The following is a 24,409-nucleotide window of genomic DNA, read 5'->3' as shown; positions in this document are numbered from 1 at the left end:
GTGAGCCATACTTTTATTTTACAACCTTTTTATTGCCACAGATGTTATGTAAATCATTCTAGTTGTTAAGTGAGTCACATGGTCATTAAGTGAATCTCCCCCCCCATTGACTTGGCTGGGGGAGTTGCAAAGGGAGATCACATGACCCTACAACTCTGCATCCATCATTCATACACGGTTGTCTATTGTCTGAATTTTAATCACGAGAACCTTTGGGGATGCTGCGACGGTCATAAGTGCGAGGACCAGTCCCCAAGTCAATCTTTTCAGTGCTGTTGTAAATTCCAACAGTCATTAAACGAATCATTGTAAACTCAAGGGCTCCTTGTAGTCACTTTACGTTGCGTCACAGAGCAATACACTTCTCGTTAAGAAGGCGAGGGGTGTGGGGTTGTGTACATCTGCAAATCCACACCCTACACAATATTTAACACAACGCTTCACATTGAAAATCATGGCATGAGGCGATTCCGTTGTGGATGAGAGCTGCAGTGTTGAAGAAATTGTGATGAATCTCCTAGTTCGGAGTGGAATCTGGTTGGAGATTTGGAGATTTTGCTATTCACATGTTCGGTGTTGATCAACCTTAGCTGCTTGAAGAGGGGTGGAATTCAGCTCCCAGAATTCCCTAGCCAGCATGCATGGACTTCAACTCCCAGGATTCCTCAGCATGCATGGACTTCAACTCCCAGAATTCCTCAGCATACACGGACTTCAACTCCCAGAATCCCCTAGTCAGCATGCATGGACTTCAACTCCCAGAATTCCTCAGCCAGTCTTACTGTCTGGGGAATTCTGGGAATTGAAGTCCACCCATCTTCAAGCAGTCAAGGTTGAAAAACGCTGATCTGAATTAATTCTTACACATCAAGTTTGTCACTTTAATTCCGGAATTGGTGGGCATCGTCCATTTGGTCTTCTTCCTCCTAGAAGGCATCATACATTCATAATTGTTGCCTCGCCATTTCCGGCAAAGTTCTGTTTGTACCTTGAAAATAGCAATAACAATACATTACTGGAAAAAATAATAATTATCTATTAGTTTTATAAGGCAGCCCTCGACTTATGATCACAACTCAGCCGAAAATTTCCTTTGCCAAGCGAGGCGGTTGTTAAGTGCGTTTTTGTCCCATTTTACGACCTTTCTGGACAGAATGGTTAAGTGAGTCATTGCAGCTGTTAAGTTAGTCACACAGTTGTTAAGTGAATCTGGCTTCCCCATTGACTTTGTTCGTCAGGTTGCAAAAGGGGATCACACAACACTGAGACATTGAAACTGTCATAAAAACATGCCTGTTGTCAAACAACTGAATTTCGATCACTTATGGTGTGGTGGTCATAAGTGTGGGGATTGGTTATAAGTGTGAGGACTGGCCATAACTTTCTTTTTTTCAGTGCTGGCCACTAAAAGAATGGTTGTAAGTCGAGGACTACCTATAACTGGAAATAGATACCAAAGTTAATAATGAAATACAGCTGGTTCTCCACTTACAACAGTTCGTTTAGTGACTGATACTGAAAAAAGTGACTTGTGACCATTTTTCACACTTACAAATAATGCAGCATCCCCATGGTTACATGATCAGAATTCAGACACTTGGCAACTGATTCATATTTATGACAGTTGCAGTGTCCCAGGGTTACGTGATCCCCTTTTGCGACCTTCCGACCAGCAAAGTGAATGGGGGAGGCAGATTTTCGTAACAAACGTGTTACTAATCAAACAACTGCAGGGTTTCACTTAACAACTGTGGCAAGACAGGTCGCAAAGTGGGGCAAAACTCAGTAAACATCTTCCTTGCTTAGCAAGAGAAATTTTGGGGTGAGTTGTGGTCATAAATTGAGGACTTCCTGTATTATTTATTAACTGTATATGCCCCCCCCTCAACTCACCCTAGCTTAGCCTAAATGAGGAATTTATAATATATATATATATTATATATATATTTCCATGGATCCGCATTTTCTTAAACCTCTCCCACTGTGTTTTTGGTCTTCCTCGGCTGATTGATTGATTCATTATGTGTTGAGAAGTCATTTTCAACTCCTAGCAACCACATAAATAGATTTCCTGCATGACAACATCGTTTGAGAGCTACCAAAATTTGCCTCATCCATCTCAAGTTCAGGAAAGAGGCACTCAGAAGAGTGGGAGAAAGCAATTATTTCTCAGCCTTGTCAACTTTGAGACGTGTGGATTTCGACTCTCCGAATTCCCCAGACAATGTTTGTGAACTTCAACTACCAGAATTCCCTAGCTAGCCTGTGTGGGCCGACTCCCAGAATTCCCCAGCCAGCATGTGGACTGACTTCGATTCCCAGAATTCGCCAGCCACCGTACATGGACTTGGACTCCCAGAATTCCCCAGTCAGGGTGCATGGATTTCGACTCCCAGAATTCTTCAACCAGTGTGCGGACGTCAACTCCCAGAATTCCCTAGCCAATATGGTGAAGTGCTTTGAGAGGCTGGTCCTATAACACCTCAGGTCCTGTCTTCCACCAAATTTTGATCGACACCAATACAATACAATAGTAGAGTTGGAAGGGACCTTGGAGGTCTTCTAGTCCAACCCCCTGCCTAGGCAGGAAACCCTATACCGTTTCAGACAAATAGCTATCCAACATCTTCTTAAAGACTTCCAGTGTTGGGGCATTCACAACACATCAAAGTATAGCCAGCCAAAGAAACAGGTTTAAAGATAGTTTCTATCCTTGGGCTGTGAGATTTTTAAATACAACCACAATCACTCCATGCACACGCTAGTTTTTTTTCTTTTTCTTTCTTTTTTCGTTCCTGGTATAATTTTGCACCAGTGAGGTTGAAACCGATTTCGTTGAATTTAAGTACAAAGACAATAAAGATTATACTTAATATGCACGGACTTCAACTCCCAGAATTCTCCAGCCAATGTTTGTGGATTTCAACTCCCAGAATTCCCTAGCCAGCCTGCATGGACTTTGAGTCCCAGAATTCCTCAACCAACATGCCTGGCTGGCTAAAGGATTCTGGGAATTGAAGTCCACACATATTGTGACTGAGAAGCACTGTTTTCTCCTTCTGTTCTGAGTGCCTTTTTTAAAAAAATACAATTTAAAAACAATTTATGGCAATTTAATTCTCCTTGGACTCTCCGAGTTCCTCCAAGCCTTGATCTCTACAGACAGTTATTTATGTGTGTGTGTGTGTGTGTGTGTGTGTGTGTGTGTGTTTTCGTAGATTTTCACGGGTGTAGGTATGCTGGTTTTGTTGTATATTTTGTTATATATATATATATATATAAAACCTGAGGGAAAAAGAAATAATGGCTTCTCTTTTGCAGCCACAGAGATCTCGACAACAGTTAAGCTCCTTACCTCTTGATTTAGAAAACAGTACAAAACAGCAACGATGAAGCCCTAAATAGGGAAAACACAGAAGTTAGTCGGCCTCGGTCTCCATGCCTTTGGATATACAGGTGTTCCTCGATTTACGACCACAACGGAGCCCAAAAGTTCTGCCGCTAAGCGAGATGGAAAGTGAATTTTGCCCCATTTTAGGACCTTTCTTGCCACGGTTGTTAAGTGAATTGCTGCAGTTGTTCAGTTCATAACAAGGTTGTTAAGCGAATCTGACGTCTCCCCTTGACTTTATGCCTCTGGGACACTGCAAACCGTCATTAATATGAATCAGTGGCCAAACATCTGAGTTTTGATCATATGATCATGAGGCTGCTGCAGCAGTCGTAAATGTGAAAAACTGCAGCGGTCGTAAGTGTGAAAAACGGTCCTAAGTGACTTTTTTCAGGGCCATTGTAACTAATGGCTGTAAGTCAAGGACTAACCTGTAACTCAACACAAGTGAATATTTCCTTCTTTCCAGCAATTCTATGTATCCTTATAGTACAGAACCATACAGATGAGTCAGGAAAAAGTTATAGGTAGTTCTTACTTACGACCTTTTGTTTAACAATGGCTTGGAGTTACGACGGCCATGAAAAAAGTGATTTTATGATTAGCAGCTGGCATGTGTTTATTAAACTTGCACTGTAACATGGACCCTCTTTGTAACCATCCCAGCCAGCATCTGAAAGGCAAATTTAAAGGGGAAATCCAATTGCTTAGTGACATGATTCGCTTAGTGACCTCATGATTCACTTAACAACGGTGGTTAAAAAGATTGTAAAATTGAGGCAAAGCTGACTTAACAAAACTGGCGTGCTGAAGAACATAATTTTTTTGGTTAGCCACTGTGTTACTAATTGTATCACTGCTGTGATTCATTTAACAACGGTGGCGAGAAAAGTTGTAAACCGGGGTAAAACTCACTTAAAAAGTGTCTCGCTTAGCGACAGAAGCTTTGTCTTCTTAATTGTGGTTTTATGTCGAGGACATCGCGCAGGGCTGACAAAGGTCATCCTCCCTTTTCTTTTTTTTAAAATGCATCGCTAATAATAATAATAACAACAACACCCGTTGTCATCGGGGCACTTGGCACCATGTCCAAGAATTTTACAAGATAAATCCACAAATTGCAGCTTCCTGCAATAACACCAGCGGAACTGCAAAAAACTGCGCTACTCGGAACATCTTATATTTTAAGACGGTCCTTGGTTGATACCTAGGATGCTGGCAGCAACCCCTATCAACCATTAGCACCAGTCAATGACATTTGTGACACATCTTTAAATGTTCACTTGACTTGAGTTTCATGCTTAATGAATAAAAGAAAATAATAATAATAACTACTAAGCAACTTGGTCGATACCTAGGATACTGGCAGCAACCTGGATCAACCATCAGCGTCAGTCCATAATATTTCTGATACATTTCTTTTAAATATTCACTTGGCTGAGTTTCACGCTTAATGAATAAAGTATACAATAATAATATTGCTTTTTTTAAATGAGTGATGCTTCACCTGGAAGGATCCAACGCACAGCTCCAAGTAAAGGCGAGCTCCCACGTGGCTGTATTCAGGCAGGAAGTTGAAGATGATGTAATGGGTCCCAAACAGGGGGATGAGAAGCAGGGTCGACTTAGAGAGGCGTCTAGGGAAGGGGTTGAGGTGGGGAGGGGAGGGGAGGGGGTGGAGAAAAGGAAAAGCAAAGTTTACAGAACTGAAGGAAATCTAAGTAGCAATGGCCACTAGAGGGCAGTCGTGTACTCCGATGGAGTCAGCATAGTCTTCTTTATGGGATCATCCAGTATACAGTATTTATTGGATAAAACAATGCCCCCCTCTCTCTCCCTCCCTCTCTCCCTCCCTCCCTCTCTCCCTCCCTCCCTCTCTTTCTTTCTTTCTTCCTTCCTTCCTTCTTTCCTTCCTTTCTTTCTTCCTTCCTCTCTCTCTCTCTCTTTCTTTTTCTTTCTCTCTCTCTTTCGAACCTCTCCCCCTCCATTTCTTTCTTTCTTTCTCTTTCTCTCTCTCTTTCTAGACCTCTCCCCCTCCCTCCTTCCCTTCCTTCCTTCCTTTCTTTCCAGCTTTTTTTTTTTGAGAGCCGTATGCAATGAAATTTCATTTTAATGTATGCCGACTAGTATACATTTAAATTGAAAATAAAATTATTCTAAGCTCTAAATGCTAGCTTCCTTCCTTCCTTCTGTGTTGGTGCAGTGGTTAGAATGCAGTACTGCAGGCAAACTCTGCCCACTGCCAACAGTTCAATCCTGACCGGCTCAAGGTTGGCTCAGCCTTCCATCCTTCCAAAGTCAGTAAAATGAGGGCCCAGATTGTTGGGGGCAAATAGGCTGACTCTGTAAACCTCTTAAAGAGGGCTGTAGAAGCCCTGTGAAGTCTAAAGGCTATTGCTGTTCCTTCCTTCCTTCCTTCCTTCCTTCCTTCCTTCCTTCCTTCCTTCCTTCCTTCCTTCCTTCCTTCCTTCCTTCCTTCCTTCCTTCCTTCCTTCCTTCCTTCCTTCCCCTCCAGGCAATCTTTAGATGGTAATGCCCACATTTCTTCATCGTCTCTTCTGTTCTTCATTTTTTTTAAAAAAAACATATTGTGCATTGAAAATCCCCAAATACATGAAGCATGCTCCAAACTACAATTTGAACAAAAAGCATGCACAGTAACATGAATGAAATTGAAAATGAAAATATAAGCACTTTGGTAGATTTCACTTTTCTTCCACATTTTCTTGTTCAAGAACAGAAGTTTTGGGAGTGGGGGGGGGAGGGATAATTTTCCAACCTGTTTTATTGCTGCTCCTCTGCTGTCTTACCTGTATTGAAATGAGTTGTTCAAAGTGATGTTTCTGGGATTCAGTTTTTTCAGCAGGATTTGGATCGTATTGATGAAAAGAATGAAATTGACCTGTTGGTGTGGAAGAAACAGAAAAAGAGAGAATGTGCAAGTTGCAGAAATAAAAAGATTACACTTTGTTCCTCAAATATGGCAACTTTAAGACATTGGACTTCAACTCCCAGAATTCCCCAGCCAAAATGGCTGGCTGAAGAATTCTGGGAATTGAAGTCCACATTAAGACATGGACTTGTGAGACAGAGTGAAATAACAGTGACTAATATAGTGTTTCTCAACCTTGGCCACTTTAAGATGGGTGGACTGCAACTCCCAAGATTCCCCAGCCAGCTAGGAATTGTGGGGACTGAAGTCTAGCGCTAATGGTGTTATGAAGTTTGGGTAATAAAATGTCTGCAAAGGAACAACCAAGCTCAGAGAGCACCAAGTCTCTCTCCCTCTCCCTCCCTCCCCCCGCCCTCTCTCTCTCGCATTCTCGCATGGAATCCTAGGAGTTGATAGTAGAATATATTTATTCTATTCTATCTATTCTATTCTATCTATTTAATAGAATAGATAGAATAGAATAAAATAGAATAGAATGATATATAGAATAGAATAGAGATAAATAGATAAATAGATTAGATAGATAGATAGATAGATAGATAGATAGATAGATAGATAGATAGATAGATAGATAGATAGATATGGATGGATAGATAGATAGATAGATAGATAGATAGATAGATAGATAGATAGATGATAGATAGATGATGATAGATAGAGATAGATAGATAGATAGATAGATAGATAGATAGATATGGATGGATAGATAGAATAGGATAGATAGATAGATAGATAGATAGATAGATAGATAGATAGATAGATAGATAGATAGATAGATAGATATAGATAGATAGATAGATAGATATGGATGGATAGATAGAATAGGATAGATAGATAGATAGATAGATATGGATGGATGGATGGATGGATAGAATAGGATAGAAAGATAGATAGATAGATAGATGATAGATAGATAGATAGATGAGATAGATAGATAGATAGATGAGATAGATAGATAGATAGATAGATAGATAGATAGATAGATAGATAGATATGGATGGATAGATAGGATAGATAGATAGATAGATAGATAGATAGATAGATAGATAGATAGATGAGATAGATAGATAGATAGATAGATAGATAGATAGATAGATAGATAGATAGATAGATATGGATGGATAGATAGAATAGGATAGATAGATAGATAGATAGATAGATGATAGATAGATAGATAGATAGATAGATAGATAGATAGATAGATAGATAGATAGATAGATAGATAGATAGATATGCAGCAAAACCAGTTGTCATTCCCACCACTGACATAAAGCAAACTGGAAACCAGATACAGACCGCAACAGAGAGCATGATGGGGCCTTGGATGACCCACCAGTAAGGGGAATCTTCATTTGCGTCCCAGCACCTGGTGTGTGAGGGAGAGAGAGACTCATGAGGGTTACTGCTTATGTAAACAGATATTTTTTTATATTAGGATAGCTGTTCGCCCAGCGTTGCCCGGGTATCTGTTTATCCCAGCCCTGTCTAGAGCCTAGACCAGGGGTGTCCAATCTTGGCAACTTTAAGACTTGTGGATTTCAACTCCCAGAATTCCCCAGCCAGCTCTGCTGGCTGGGGAATTCTGGGAGTTGAAGTCCACAAGTCCTAAAGTTGCCAAGTTTGGACACCCCTGGCCTAGACCAAACGTAATTTCTAATGTTGGATTTTCCCCCTTAACAGAGGGAGCCCCCTGGTGGAGTAACGTGAAGCCGTTACCATGGCAACTACACTGTGCTGTACAGTAGAAGCCATTTTAAAGCACAACAGGCTGTATGTTAAAAGAACACACTCCGAGGGGTGTTAGGGGTGCCTTACCCCCACAGTATTTGTTTCCAGAGAGTAAGTCACCTGTGTACCGAGTTTGGTTGAAATTGCTCCAGGCGTTCCAGAGTTATTCTGGGACACACACACGAACACACACACAAAGCGCCATTTTTATAGAGGGAGATTTTTTCTCCCTTTTCCTTGGTTTTGTTTTCTGAGGGGGCTGCGGTTTTTCTGAGGACATCAGACTGGAGAGAGAAATTGCTGTTCATATTCACACAAATTTGAATGCCACTGTTAACAAGCAGAGCATCGAGACAATCTGATTATTGTGACTGCCTACCTCTGAGGTGATTAACTAGAAGATGCAATCTACAACTAGGAAGAAATTTCCTGACAGTGAGAACAATTAGTGGAATGGTTTCTATCCGGAAGTGGTGATTGGCTTCATCACTGGAGGTTTTTAAGAAGAGACTGGCAGCCGTTTCTCTGAGATGGCATAGAGGCCTTCCTTGTTTCTCTTTCTCTTTCTTCCTCCTTTCCTTCCCCTCTCTTTCCTTTTCCTCCCTTCACCCTCCTCCTTTCCTTCCCTCCTTCTCATTTCTTCCTTTTCCTTTCCTTCCTTTTCTTTTTTCTTCTTTTCCTCCCTCCCTCCTTTTTCCTTCTTTCCTTTCTTTCTTTCTTTCTTCTCTCTCTCTCATCTTTTCTCTTTGCCATTCCTTCCTTTCTTTGCTACCTTCCTCCTTCATTGCTTCCTCTCTTCATTCCACCCTGCCTTCCTTCCTCCTCTCTCCTTTTCCCTCCTCTCTCCCTTTCTTTTTCTCTTTTTCTTCCTTTTATCTTTGACATTTCTTCTCCTCCCTTTGTTTTTCTTTCCTTCCTTTCTCGTTATTTCCTCTCTTCATTCCATCCTACCTTCCCCCCTCCCTTTTTCCTTCCTTCCTGCCTTCCCTTTCCTTTTTTCCTCTTACTCCCTTCCTTCCTTCCTTAACTTTTTTTCTTCCTTCCTTACTTCTTTCGCTTCCTTCCTTCTCCTTCCTTCCTTCTTGTTTTTCTCTTCCTTCCTTCCCTTCCTTTCTTTCCTCCATTTTTCCTTCCTTCCTTTCTGTTTCTCCTTCTTCCCTCCCTCTCTCCCTCCATTCCTTTCTTCCCTCCTTCCTTCCATATTTCCTTCTTTCACAAAGTGGTTACAGAAATTGATTGCGTATCCTTGCATGTATGACCATAATCAGAGACAAATATTCACATGCCAAGCCGCATTGCCTGCTGGCACCACCTTCTGATGATGCCAAGGGTTGCATGTTTGAAATGGCTGATTTAAGCTCCCTCTTGTCCCTCACAGCTTCCTTCCCTTTCCCTCCTGCCCGACTCCCCACCCCCCCAGCCAACTGTCATCAATGAAAAACGCCTAAGCTTCTGTTAGATCTTGTAACTGAGGAGACGGAGTCAGTTGTTTACTTCAACACGTTTATTAAGCATAACAGAACTGACAGGAACCAGAAAACGAAAGCCGTCTGACAGCTATTTATACATGCATGTAAGGCTGCTAGCGCACCGGGACTGGGCTGCGCGGACTCGGAGATAGTGGTGTTTAGTCGGTTGGGCCGGCAGGCGGCGTTGTCAGGGCCTGGTTGTTTTTGGGACGGTGGTCTGTCCTCAGGCCCCTCGGTTGGTCGCCGTCGCAGCTGGTCTATGTGCCGCCGCCAATGTCTCCCATCACAGAGGAGGACCCTGTAAGAACAGGGCCCCGTAACGTCAGTTACTCGTCCAGGTGGTTGCCGGTTTTTTTCCAGGTGCGATTCAAGGTGTTAATTATGACCTTTAAAGCGCTCCATGGCTTAGGCCCAGGGTACCTGTGAGATCACCTACTGCCACCTGTAGCCTCCCACCATCCAGTACGATCCCACAAAGTTGGCCGCCTCAGGGTGCCGTCGGCCAGGCTGTGTTGGCTGGCGACCCCAGGGGGAGAGCCTTCTCTGTGTGAGTGCCTTCCCTCTGGAATGAGCTGTTCCCGGAGCTCCGCATAATCCCGGACCTCCGGTCCTTCCGACACACCCTAAAAAGTTGGCTTTTCCAGCAAGCCAGCCTGGCCTGTTAATTTTATCTAATTTTTAAATGTATTGTCTTATAAATTCGGTTTTTGTTTTTTGGATATGTATTTAATTTCTTTTTAACTTTTGGGATGTGTGTTTTTTAATGTTGTACGCCGCCCTGAGTCCTTTGGGAGAAGGGCGGCATATAAATCCAATCAAAACAAAACAAAACAAAACAGGTAGCCATTTGGGCTCGCCCGTGAAATTGCGAGCAAATACCCCCTCCCCCACCAGAAAAGACCTCGGGGGGGAGGAATTGGAAAAGGAGGGAGGGTGGTAGAGAGGGTGAAGGCGGTCAAGAATTGACCGGTGGCGGCGGCCCATCAAAAGCTCGGCTGGGCTTTTGCCAGTAGCAGGGCAGGGGGTGGAGTGTTGGGAGCGGAGGTAGGTGGTAATGCGGGAGGACCAGGGGAGAGCAGCCATGTGAGCGAAGGCTTCTTTGGCAGAACGGACGGCCCGTTCAGCAAGGCCATTGCCCGCCGGGTGATAGGGAGAGACTGGGGCATGGCGAATGCCAAGGGAAGTGAGATAGTTTTGAAACTCCTCGGAGGAAAATTGCGGGCCGTTATCGGAGACGATAACGTCTGGCAGCCCATGGGTCGTGAATAAGGAGTCCAGGACACGGATGGTGGCCGAGGAGGTGGAGCTGGACATGGGGAACAGCTCGACCCACTTGGACCACGCATCCACAACAACAAAGAAAGAGTGGCCATCAATGGGGCCCATGAAGTCGACATGAAGGCGACTCCATGGGGCCATAGGGCTTTCCCACTCCCTGGCCGGTGCGGCCGGAGGAGCGGCACGTACTTGCTGGCACGGGGCGCAGCGTTGTACGAAGGAGGCAATGTCCGCGTCCATGGATGGCCACCAGACATATCCGCGGCCGAGGCTCTTCATGCGGACGATGCCTGGGTGGCCGTCATGGAGGCGGGACAGCACAGCGCTGCGCAGGGGGGTGGGGACGACCACTCGGGTGCCCCAGAGCAGGCAGTCCTGGAGGACTGAGAGTTCCAGGCGGCAGCGGGAGAAGGGCAGCATGAGGGAGTCCGAAGACGAGGCAGGCCAGCCTCGACTTACGGCAGACATCGCACGGGAGAGAAGTGGGTCGGCAAGGGAAGCCCGAGCGATGTCAGAAACGGACATCGGAAGGCTGAGGTCTTCGATGAGGGAGAGAGTGTGAGTCGGAGCAGGGTCGGCAACAGGCATAGGAAGAGGGCAGCGGCTCAAGGCGTCAGCGTGGGCAATGTGCCCACCAGGCTTGTAGGAAAGGGTGTACGTATAGGAGGAGAGGAATTCGGCCGACCGGGACATGCGGGGGGAGAGAATAGGCGGAGTGGGGCAGTCCCCGGCAATGATGCCTAGGAGGGGCTTATGGTCGGTGACCAGGGAGAAGGGCCGGCCATAGAGGTAGTGGTGGAACCTTTTTACTCCCGCAACGGCGGCCAGCGCCTCCTTATCAAGCTGGCTGTAATTTCGCTCAGGCTTTGATAAGGTGCGGGAGTAAAAGGCAATAGGCGCCTCCGAGCCGTTCGGGTAGGCATGGCTGAGGACAGCCCCAACGCTGAAGGGGGAGGCGTCACAAGCGAGAACCAGGGGGTAGCGCTCATCATTTTGAGCGAGGACCGGAGGGGCAGTGAGCGAGCGCTTGACAGCCGCGAGCGCATGCGCTTCGCGGCTTGTCCAGGTCCAAGGGGCGGAGGCATCCAGGAGGCGGTGGAGAGGCTCAGCGAGGGAGGCTTTATGGGGAATAAAAGAAGAATAAAAATTGAGGAGCCCCAAGAAGGCTTGGAGCTCGACCTTGTTGGAGGGGGTGGGAGCAGACAGTATGGCTTCCACTTTGGAGGGGTCGGGGTGGATGCCATGGGCATCAATAAGGTACCCCAGGAATGTGACCGCAGGGACGCCCAATTTACATTTGGATGGCTTGAGGTGGAGTCCGGCAGCGCGGAAACGCTGCAGAACGGAGCGTAGTGTTTTGGCGAGTCCTAATTGGTCCGGGGCAGCGATTAGGACGTTGTCAAAGTAGGGTGTGACCCCGGGTATGCCATGGAGCAAACGCTCCATGAGTCCTTGGAAGATGCCCGGGGCCACACTGATGCCAAACTGTAGTCAGTGGCATTTGAATGCGCCGCGGTGACAATGGTTTGCGCAAGCGCGGTGGCGTCGTTAACTGGTAACTGTTGATACGCCTGCGCAAGGTCGAGTTTTGCAAAAACTCGGCCTTGGCCCAAAGAATGCAGGACATGTTGGACCACAGGCACGGGGTAAGGGTGCGATTGCAGTGCCTTATTTACGGTCGATTTAAAGTCCGCGCAGATCCTAATGGATCCGTCGGACTTTAACGGGACCACTATCGGCGTCTCTCAGGGCGAAAAATCGACGGGTTCGAGGACACCTTGGGCAATGAGCTTATCAAGCTCCGCGTCCACCTTAGCTTTAAGAGCAAGGGGCAGACGGCGGGCTTTGAGGCGGATGGGTGCCACGGAAGGATTGAGATTGAGGGAGATGGGCGTGCCCGTATAGCAGCCCAGGGAGGAGTCGAAGACGTCAGAGAATTCAGAAAGGAGGGAGGAGAGAGATGGGAGGGGGGACGGAGGGGAAGGTGAGAGAGAATGAACCCCCGAAATAGAAAGGCCCAGGGCTTTGAACCAATCCAGCCCCAGTAAAGAGGCAAGGGGCTGCTTTACAATTAATAGGGGCAGGACTACTTGATGGGAGCCATAGGAAATCTGGAAGTGTGCACAGCCCAATAATACAATGGAGTTGCCCTGGTAGTCGCGCAGCTGGCAGTCCAGGGGAGACAGATGTTGGAGGCAGAACCAGGGCAGGAGGGAGTGAAGGGTGTCCCAGGACATAATGGATCGGGCTGATCCAGTGTCCACCTCCATAGAGCAAGGGGCACCCTCGATGCGAATAGGCAGGTGTAGCTTACCTCGGCCCTCCATAGAAGAAGAGGCCGAGTCAACTAGCCATTCAGGGAAAGCATCAGCAGGGTCCCCCACGGAGAGAGAGTGCTGTCGTCTCGATGGCAGATGAGCCGGAGTGCGGGGCAGCTGAGGCAGCGGCGTTTGAGAGCGTCGGTCAGATGGCGCGGAGCGGCAGACCGCGGATAGGTGGCCCTTTTTGCCGCACTGGTGGCAGAGAGCGGTGCGGAAACAGCATGATGAGCGAGGGTGGCGGCCGCCGCAGCTGAGGCAGGGACGCCCGTCCTTTGTGGCGAGGGCTTGAAGGCGATCGATGGCCTGGTCGATGTCAGTGCGGAATGAATTAGCCACTGACGGAGCATAGGTGGAGGGCGTAGCGCTGGCGGTGTTGTAGGCGGCTTGTGGCGGCTGAGTGAGGTGGCTGAAGTCCGGAGTGGACTGATCAGCCATTTCGTACGCCCGGGCATCATCCACAGCGATCTTTAGCATCAGTTCAGGCCGGGCTAAAATGCGGCGGTGCAATTTGACATCGCGAAGCCCATGTGGCTTTACTTTAGGTACAGTTCTTTACAGCCTCCTCTTTTAAGTAACTAGTATTTAACTATGTTTGTATTATTCCTATGTATTTATGTTTTTAACCTGACTGTACACCGCCCCGAGTCCCTTCTGGGAGAGGGGGCGGTATAAAAGCTTGAAATAAAGTAAAGTAAAGTAAAATATATAAATTGTTCGAGCAAGGCCTCCTCGAGATCGTGAAACTCACAATGGATAGCCTCCGCGCGGAGGGCTGCCACATATTGAGCGATGGTCGGTCCTTCTTTTTGAATACAGCGGCGGAAATATTGGCGCCGGGCGAAGCGAGAAGGTGCGGGCTTGTAGTGTTGCTTCAGTTTTAACAGCAGCTGATCCCATGGCACCGTGTGGGCTGGATCAGGCCAGGAAAGAGCCCGTGCTGTGGCAAACATTTTTGGGCCACAGTAATTTAAGAATATGCCCCGTTTGCGCTCGAGGGAGAGGCTTGTGAGGTCATGGGCGATGAGGAAACATTCAAAACGTTCCAAAAACGCGTCCCATGCCTCAACCTCTGGCCGGAACGGCAAGAAAAAAGAATTAGTGGCCATTGGAGGCACGATATAGGGTTCCGTGTCGCCCGTCCTCGTCGCCAGTGTTAGATCTTGTAACTGAGGAGACGGAGTCAGTTGTTTACTTCAACACGTTTATTAAGCGTAACAGAACTGACAGGAACCAGAGAACGAAAGCCGTCTGACAGCTATTTATACATGCAGCTGTCAGACGGCAAACCAATAGGAACAGGGAATTTTTCCTGCTGGCCGGCAGGCGCGCCTGGACCAATCAGAGGGCTTCTCTGAACGACCGCCCTCTGCTGGCCAGGCCCGCCAGTACACAACAGCTTCCATTCAAAACCACATAAAAACCACTTTTAATAATAAAAAAATCTTGCTTTTATAAAAAAAAAAGGTGCATCTTTTCCCCACGGCCTTGATTTTGGAGCACAGGTATAGTCCTCGGCTTACAACCACAATTGTGCCCAAAATTTCTGTGGCTGAGTAAGACATTTGTTAAATGAGTCTTGCCCCAGTTTACGACTTGTCTTGCCACAGCTGTTAAATGAATCAATTCTTTTTTAAGGTTAGGTTAGCCACACGGTCGTTAAGTGAATCCGGCTTCCCCATTGGCTCTGCTCATCAGACAGTCGCAAAAGGGGATCACGAGGGACCATGTGACCATCATAAATATGACTCAGTGGCCAAGCATCTGAAATTTTGATCATGTAACTAATCACGGAGGTGTCACACCCAAATTGTTCTGACCGAGGCTTCCCAAGAGCATGAAGCAGACTCCTTGTCCTCACAAAAAACCCTTTTATTAATTGACTGTGAATTCTGCTCCTTCACATCCAGCAAAGTCTTTCGAGGGAGAATTTACAGTCACAGACCTTATCTGGCTTGGAGAGCTGCCAGGCCGAGATCTGCAAAATGTGGCCAGGAGTCTCGGAGAGTCAGGAACCAATGAAGCTAAGTGTCTCCTGCAAACTCCACTCCCCTTTTGCTCCTCTTTTATTTCCTCTGGGAGGAGCCATTCATCATCCCACCTGTTCCTTTACTCCCGAGTCGACCCCTGTTCTTTAGCTGTTCCCTTCGTGTGGCAACTCTGTGCATGTGCACCCTGGGAACAGGCTCCAGCTGTTCTTCTGCCCCACAGATGTCTGACTCCGAAGGCAGCTGATAACAGTCAGATGGCTCTGGCCCCCTCTCTGCCTCCGACACAGAGCCCTCATCAGAGCCTTCCCCAGACTCCAGGACTGGCTCATCTCCCTCCCCAACCTCCTCACTGTCTGAATCGGCTGCCAGCTCTGCTGGCCACTAGCAAGTCACAACACAAATACACACACACATACACACGCATACACAACACACAAATGTTGCAGCAATGTGAGAAAAAGGTCTGGCTTACAAAACATCTTCAAAATACACTTTCAGTAATATCCACAGTGTGGTGAAGAATGTCGGGACGCCTAGGAAAAAAGAGAAAAGATAATTTGTGAATGCATTCAACTCTGCCCAGGGCTGGCTGCCCACCCGGGGATTCACCAAACAGAACCGAATTTGCATCGGGAGGAGGAGGGGAAGGAGAGAGAGAGAAAAGAGAAATCGATATTCTACATTTTGCTTTTACAAATTGCAGCGAAACGTCTCCAGAACTAGCTAGAGCCCAAAATTCAGTTAGTTCATCAAACAGAGATGGCTTTGTACAAAACATGGGTAGACTTCCATTTACAACCGTTCGTTTAGTGACTGTTCTAAGTTACGATAGCACTGAAAAAAGGGGATTTGGGATCATTTCTCGCACTTACAACGGCTGCAGCATCCTCATAGTCACATGATTAAAATTCAGACGCTTGGCAACTGACTTGTACTTATGACGGTTGTAGTATCCCAAATTCCCCTTTTGCAAAGTCAATGGGGAAGCCAGATTCACTTAACAAACACCTTACTGGTTTAACCAGTGCAGTGATTCACTTACCAACTGGGGCGAGAAGGGTTGTAAAATGGGGCAAGGCTCACTTAACAACTGTCTCTCTCTCTTGTTCTTTCTTTCGCTTTTTCCCTTTCTTTCCCATTATTTCTTTCTCTCTTACTTTCTCTCTCTCTTTTCATCATTCTTTCTTTCTTTCTTTCCTTCCTTCCTCTATTTCTTTTTTTCTCTTCCCCCCTTCCCTCTCTTTCTTTCTTAAACATCTTAACTGCCCATCTCCATCATACACTTTTAGCTTGTTTGATAATTCTTTCTTTAGCACAGGAAGCTTGTGTGAGAATCTGCACCTGTTTTCTGCAGGTTCACTTTAAAAAAAAAAGATTAATAGTTTGAGCTAAGCAGAAGCAAATTAAAGTGTGCTTGGAAAAAAAAGTGCGAAAGTTTTAAAGACAGGTCTCTGCTCCACAGTGTGATCCAGAAATATGGATTTTATATGCTGAGACTCAACTAGAGAAAGCTATTTTCAACCCTGAGTGAAAATAGCGGTTAGAACCCTTCTGTTGGTTAAACGGCTGAAGGATTTGGGCAAAAGACAGATAATTCTATATACATCACGTTGAGTTTGTTTGTGTCTATCCCGCCTTTATTATTTTTACAAACAACTCAATGTGACAAACATATCCAACACACCTTCCTCCACACATTTCCCCCACAATTACAACCCAGTGGGGTGGGACGGCTGAGAGAAAGGAACCGACCCTAAGTTGCTCAGTTGGCTTTTTTTAAAGGTGCGACTAAAACTCCCAGTCTCCTGGTGATTGGCCCAAGGTCCCCCAGCTGTCTTTCATGCCTAAGGCAGAACTAGGTCTCCCAGGCTCCTGGTGATTGGCCCAAAGTCCCCCAGTGTCTTTCATGCCTAAGGCAGAACTAGGTCTCCCAGGCTCCTGGTGATTGGCCCAAAGTCCCCCAGTCGGCTTCCATGCCTAAGGCAGAACTAGGTCTCCCAGGCTCCTGGTGATTGGCCCAAAGTCCCCCAGTGTCTTTCATGCCTAAGGCAGAACTAGGTCTCCCAGGCTCCTGGTGATTGGCCCAAAGTCCCCCAGTCGGCTTCCATGCCTAAGGCAGAACTAGGTATCCCAGTCTCCTGGTGATTGGACCAAAGTCACCCAGCTGTCTTTCATGCCTAAGGCAGAACTAGGTCTCCCAGTCTCCTGGCGATTGACCCACAGTCACCCAGCTGTCTTTCATGCCTAAGGCAGAACTAGGTCTCCCAGTCTCCTGGTGATTGGACCGAAGTCACCCAGCTGGATTTCCTGCCCAAGGAAGGATTATAATTCACAGTCCCCCACTTTCAACCTGGTTCCTTATTGGCTCCCTAGACCACGCTGATGATATCCCTTTAGTGTTCGTGGTTTAATCCCATCCCTTAAAACGAAAAAGAAAAAAACTAGGGAAGAAAGTGGGTGATGAATTCAGCTTGACTTACCCCATCCAAAGAGGACCAGCCACCAGTAGTATTTCTTTCCTTGGGGGAAGGAAGACAGGAGCAAGTAGTTGAGGTACAGAGCTTCTACTAAGAGCCACATGAAGTTGGCCATGGTGAAAAAGTTGAGGAACACAACCGACATCTTACATTCGGCCTGTGGATGAAGCAAGGAGACAGCTGAAAGGAACCTCTCTTTTTATTTTAAAATATATTTTTATTATTTACATTTAAGTATATCAAACACAGTGTGATGGTCCTGGCATTTCATCCACCATAGAAACCAAAGTGAAAGACAGATAATATATATATATATATATATATATATATATATATATATATATATATATATATATATATATATATATATATATATATATATATATACTACTTACTCAGTGCTAGTCTTGTACAATACTTTTGACCAACATATTCATTCTAATACATATATAATATCTCATTCCAGGTCTACTTAGCCTAATGTTTTCATGTTTCAACTCCCACCTCGTATTTCCAGCCATTGATAAAATCGGTTCCATATGTCATGTTATTCTGTGTCTCCTTTATTTTTTTAATTCTAACATTAGTCTATTCATTTCTGCACGTTAATATCTTCCTTATTATCTCCTTTTCTGAAGGGGTATATTTTCACTTTTCCATTGCTGTGCATACACCATTCTCACTGCTGTCAGGATGTGAAGTATTAGGTATATTGACGCTTTGCTATAACCTTCTGTTATAATACCTAATAGAAATAATTCTGGCTTGAATTCTATACGTTGCCCAGCCATTTTTTTCTAGCCACGTCTGAATTTGTAACCAAAATATCCTTGCTTTTTCACAGGTCCACCACATGTGGTAGTATGTGCCTGGTGATTGTTTACATTGCCAACATTTTGGGGATGTGTTGTTAAACATTTTAGCCAATCTGACCCGGGGTGTGTGTGAGATGCCACCTGTAGAACATTTTATAAAGATTCTCTTTGTTCGATATGGCTAATGTCAATTTCCGATTTCTTTTCCAGTGTTTTTGCCAATTGTCCAAATCAATGTTGTATCCAAAATTTTTGAGGAACCTTCTCATTGGAATGGTTCAGTCAAATCCTATCTCCAAAGGACAAATAACATCTTGGCAAAGAAAGCTTGGCAGGAATAGCCAACGCTCCAGAAGATAGGCTCAAGTTCCAGACGGATCTTGACAGGAGACTGAGTCCCCATCTAGCAAAATGAAATCCAGTGGTGAGAAAAATATGGTTCTAAGATGGGCAAGAAAAACGGAATGCACAGGGACAGTATAGGTGGTACCTTGCTCAATAGCAGTAACTGTGAGAGGGATCTTGGAGTCCTAATGGACAACCACTTAAAGACGAGCCAGCCATGTGTTGCAACTGCCAAAAAAGCCAACACAATCCTAGTGTCAACTCATAAAGTATTGGCATGTTTATTATAAATTGCCATGGTGAGGAAAAGGGGGGGGAAGCGCATTCTACGCATACCTTCGGCTAGAGTCGGATTTCAGATTACAACAGCAGGCTGGTGAGGGGTGCACCTCATTGGAGAATGTGATTTATGACACAGACTGAGGGGAGGTGAGGAACAGGGGTAAAGTTCAGCCATAATTCAAATGAGGTTAGATCTGACTTCAATGAGGTATTGCTGAAATGGTGTTCCTAATAAATGACTGGATTTCTTCTGAAACCTGGCTCGAGGCTCATGACTTAATTAGGGCATCTTTCGGAAACATGGCAGCTAGGCTGCATTAACAGAGGGATAGAATCAAGCTCACCCGAAGTGTTAATACTATTTTATAATGCCTTGTTAAGGCCACACTTGGAATACTGCACTCTGTTTTGGACGCCACAATATAAAAAAGATGTTGAGTTTCTGGAAAGAGTGGAGAGAAGAGCAACAAAGATGATTAAGGGACTGGAGGCTAAAACATAGGAGGAACAGTTGCAGGAATTAGGTATGTCTAGTCCAGTGAAAAGAAGGAGGGGTGGCATGATAGCAGTGTTCCAATATCTCAGGGGTTGCCACAAAGAAGAGGGGGTCAATGTACCAGACCTCCAAAACATCAGAATTCAACACAAGAAATAATGGTTGGAAACTTATCAAGGAGAGAACTAATCTAGAATGATGGAGAAATTCACAATTAACCAGTGGAACGGCTTGCCTCCAGAGGTTGTGAGTGCTCCATCACTGGAGGTTTTCAAGAAGAGGTTGGACAGACATTGGTCTGAAATGGCATGGATTCTCCTGCTTAAGCAGGGGGTTGGATTAGACGACCTCAAAGGTCCCTTCCAACTCAGTTATTGTGTATTCTGTTCAATGGATCTAAGTCGTCCATACCACCCAAATCTTGAAGGATCTACACAAAGTTATTTTCCCCCACTGGATTTGGTCAACTTTGGCAAACTCTCCATGTGTAGAAAATGCAGAAAACTCTCTGAAGAGAAGAAAATACTGCAAAGTAGGCAGAAAAGTATGAGTAGAGAGGTACGTGTGACTTGCTTGTAACAGTACTCACTCAACACGTCCATTCTTGGTATATTCAATCAATGTCGTCAAATGGATTCCCCTGACATTTAGTTGAGAGCTTTCTATTGTTAGGACACAAACACTGGAAGTGGGTTTCATTTCAGAAATAACACCGTTCCCCACCTCCTGAAAATAACTCTTATCTTTATATTGTCTTTGAGGGCCTCTCGAGAGTTTTGAAAGCTTCCCAAGTGGAGATCAATCTTCGTTGTATTTAAGTACAATGACAATAAAGATTATACTTACTTCTCCCAGCTGAGGACCACACGTAGCCTGGACTATACAATAATACAATAGCAGAGTTGGAAGGGACCTTGGAGGTCTTCTAGTCCAAACCCCTGCTTAGGAAGGAAACCCTATACCGATCCAGACAAATGGCTATCCAACATCTTCTTCCAATGTTGGGGCATTCACAACTTCTGGAGGCAACTTCTGTTCCACTGATTAATTGTTCTGTCAGGAAGTTTCTCCTCAGTTCTAAGTTGCTTCTCTCCTTGATTAGTTTCCACCCATTGCTTCTTGTTCTACCCCCAGGTGCCTTGGAGAATAGTTTGACTCCCTCTTCTTTGTAGCAACCCCTGAGATATTGGAATACTGCTATCATGTCTCCCCTAGTCCTTCTTTCTCTTAAGCTAAACATACCCAGTTCCTGCAACCATTCTTCAATTGTTTTAGTCTCCAGTCCCCTAATCATCTTTGTTGCTCTTCTCTGCACTCTTTCTAGAGTCTCCACATCTTTTCTACATCGTGGCGACCAAAACTGAATGCAGGATTCCAAGTGTGGCCTTACCAAGGGATTGTAAAGTGGTATTAACCCTCCATGTGATCTTGATTCTATCCCTCTGTTGATGCAGCCTAGGACTGTGTTGGCTTTTTTGGCAGCTGCTGCACACTGCTGGCTCCTATTTAAATGGTTGTCCACTAGGACTCCAAGATCCCTTTCACAGTTACTACTACTGAGCAAGGTATCATCTATACTGTACCTGTGCATTTCGTTTTTCTTGCCTAAATGTAGAACCTTACTCTTTTCACCATTGAATTTCATTTTATTAGATAGTGCCCAATGTTCAAGTTTGTCAAGATCCTTCTGTATCTTTAGCTTGTCTTCTGGAGTGTTGGCTATTCCTGCCAGCTTGGTGTCATCTGCAAAGTTGATGAGTTATCCATTTATTCCCTCATCCAAATCATTGATGAAGACGTTGAAGAGTACTGGGCCTAAAACAGAGCCTTGGGTTACTCCACTGCATACTTCCCTCCATGCAGATGCAGTTCCATTGAGGACTACACGTTGAGTGCGGTTGGTCAGCCAATCCATCTGGTGGTGATGCTGTCTAACCCATATCTAGTAGTAGGTTATGGTCTACCTTATCAAATGCCTTACTGAAGTCTAAGTAAACTATATCGACGGCATTCCTCTGGTCCACTAATTTTGTCACTTTGTCAAAGAATGCAATAAGATTAGTCTGGCATGATCTGTTTTTGACAAACCCATGTTGGCTTTTGGCTATTACTTTGTTTACTTCTAGGTGTTCGCTAATTTGTTGCTTGATTATCTTTTCCAGAATCTTTCCTGGTATTGAGGTCAGGTTGATAGGTCTATCATTTCCTGGATCTATTTTTCCCCCTTTTTTGAAGATGGGAACCACATCAGCTCTTTTCCAGTCCTCTGGTAGTTCCCCGGTGCTCCAGGATCTCTGAAAGATTTAATTCAGTGGTTCCAAGATCTCGTCTGCCAGTTCCTTCAGAACCCTGGGGTGTAATCCATCCGGTCCTGGTGATTTGAACTTGTCTAGGGTAGACAGGTGCTCACTTTACCATTTTCTTCCCTATTTCAATTTGTGTTCCTAATCTGATTTTTGTGGTGCTGTTTTTGATAGGTTGGACTGTTTTATCCCTTTGTGTAAAGACAGATGCAAAAAATGAGTTAAATAATTCTGCTTTCTCCCTGTTGCTTGTCATCTTCTTGCGACTTTCTCCCAGCAATGGACCAATTGTTTCCTTAACCTTTTTCTTGTTTTTAACATGTTGGAAGAAGCTTTTTTTGTTAATTTTTACTTTTGTGGCAAGCCTTTCCATTGTGAGCCTTAGCTTTCCTCACTTCATCTTTACAGGCTCGGGCTATTTGCTGATATTCTGCCTTAGTTATGTTTCCCTCTTTCCACTTTTTATACTTAACTTTTTTGTCTTTCGATTTGTCAGAGAGTTCTTTATGCAGCCATGCTGGTTTCTTTTGGGAGCTGTTACTTCTTCTTCATTGCTGTTTCTTCTTCATTGGTATTTTGCTAGACTGAGCTTTTGTAATCTCATTTTTCAAAATTTCCCAAGCTTCTTGAGTTGTTTTCCCCTTGAGGATTCTCATCCATAGAATTCTTCCCAAGCTCTCTCTAAGTTTATTGAAATTAACTCTCTTAAAGTCCAAGACTCTAGTTTCACTTTGTTCTACTACTTGTGTTTGCATAATTGTTGAATTGTTCCTTATATACTGGTAAAACCTCTGAAAAGATAAGACTACAACCTACACTACTAAGTTCATACCCCAAGCTCTGGAAATCATTCTTCCCAGAAAGTACATCTTTTTGGGACAGATCATTTGTGCCAAGATTTATAATAGCATCAACGTCACAGTCCTTACTTGCATTCTTGACTATCTTAAGAATACGCCTCTTGTCTCTGCTGGCAGTAGCACCTGGCAGACAGCTGACCTCTTTTAAAACCTCCATATCCTTTCCTAAATTTACACCCCTTATGATTGAATCACCAACCAGAAGGTGACTTCTCTTTTTGCATGCCTTGCTCTTCTTGTGCGACTGATGTATGATACCTTGTTCCCCATTTTGCCTTTCCGAAGTAAGTTCTTCATTTTGGACCACGATCCCCTGCTTATTTGAGTCATCATTATCACAACTACCTTGACTTCTCTCTTTAGTGTCCCCATTAAGGTCAGCAAGGGCGCTATATCTAATTTGCTAGATGACAGCAAAAGCTTTGTGTTTATGGTTCACAGCTCTCACCCTGCCAAATCTCATGGTTGTCCAGGCTGCTCTTCTCCTGCAGGATCTTTGCGGTAGAGGGGGCTGATAGCATGGCATCTCCATAGTGTGGAATGCCCGAATTGGGCACCTAATTTATGCTTGGAGAGCACAGATTAGAGATTCTAGATAGGTAATCTGTCTACGAACACTAGTAATTTGTTTACAAAGAGGACAGTATGCAAATTTGAAAAGAGTACTGTGAAAGACAGGTGCAAAACAGCTATTACATTGTACTAAATATTTTGAAATAAAATAAAATCACAATCTCAAGCACACTAATCCAGAATGTATTATTGCTATTTTGGTTTATAGATATATTATTTGTGCGCCGTTAGGCACGCAGGCTACTACCTAGGCCTTTTTGTCTCTCTGACTCCCCCCTTGTAGAAAACAGCTTCAATCACCAGCCTCAGGGAAGTTGTTCAAATGGACTAATGGACAAGACCATGTTTCTAATTCTGGGTGAGTGGATTATTCTTTTGCTACTTTCTCCAAACATTATAATTCTGAGATAAGATGCTGCAGGATGGGAGAAGGCCTAAATAATTGGGAAAGATGTATATTGCATTCATATTGCAGGGAGACTAGTATAGATCTATTTCAAGCTACTTAGCTCTCATCAGCTAGCCACACACTTGCTGTGATTCGAGCTGGGGTTGTTTTTACATATTAGGCAGTTATATTGACCTCTAAGCCACCACTTCTCCTCTTCATTTATTTACCCTTCATTTATTTATCAGCAAAAAATGCAAAACAAAATGGTTTGTTCCAGGATAACTCTGGAAGGCCTTGAGCAATTTCAACCAAACTTGGTACACAGATGACTTACTCTCTAGAAAAATATACTATGGTGGTAAGACACCCCTAACACCACTTGCGGTGTGTGTTCTGTTAAGATACAGACTGTTGTCATGCCATACTGCCATACTGGCTTCTACTGTACAGCGCAGTGGAGTTGCCATGGTAACGGCTTCACAGCACTCCACCAGAGGGCTCCCTCTTGTAAGGGGGAAAATCCAACATTAAAAATTACGTTTGGTCCTGACATTTTCCCCCTATAAACAAATACCTGGGTTATTGGTTAGTTATTTATAAATAGTCTTCGACTTATGAGCACAACTGAGTCCAAAATTTCCTTTGCTAAGCGAGACAGCGGTTGGGTGAGTTTTGCTCAATTTTATGACCTTTCTTGCCACTGTTATTAAGTGAATCCCTGCTGTTAAGCTAGTCAAAC

The 24,409-nt window shown here is 44.7% G+C and overlaps 1 protein-coding gene across 1 annotated transcript in view; it reads right to left on the bottom strand.

Moving 5' to 3' along the window:
* Positions 1 to 853: 853 nt before the first annotated feature.
* The window catches only part of LOC309401613 (growth hormone-releasing hormone receptor-like), a gene marked incomplete at both ends in the record, with an annotated part of 42,083 nt that continues 18,527 nt past the window's right edge, over positions 854 to 24,409 (bottom strand). Inside the window, 7 exons of the mRNA XM_081970680.1 lie at positions 854 to 988; positions 3,356 to 3,397; positions 4,899 to 5,028; positions 6,202 to 6,293; positions 7,641 to 7,710; positions 15,601 to 15,661; positions 17,609 to 17,762. Coding sequence (XP_081826806.1) covers positions 854 to 988; positions 3,356 to 3,397; positions 4,899 to 5,028; positions 6,202 to 6,293; positions 7,641 to 7,710; positions 15,601 to 15,661; positions 17,609 to 17,762 — 684 coding nt within the window. The remainder of the gene's footprint in view (positions 989 to 3,355; positions 3,398 to 4,898; positions 5,029 to 6,201; positions 6,294 to 7,640; positions 7,711 to 15,600; positions 15,662 to 17,608; positions 17,763 to 24,409) is intronic.

The sequence above is a fragment of the Natrix helvetica genome, assembly GCF_964273705.1.
Source record: "Natrix helvetica genome assembly, chromosome: Z".
In the NCBI taxonomy this organism is placed as follows: domain Eukaryota; kingdom Metazoa; phylum Chordata; class Lepidosauria; order Squamata; family Natricidae; genus Natrix; species Natrix helvetica.
Note: the sequence above shows the minus strand (reverse complement) of the source record. Positions and strands in the feature narration are given on the sequence as shown.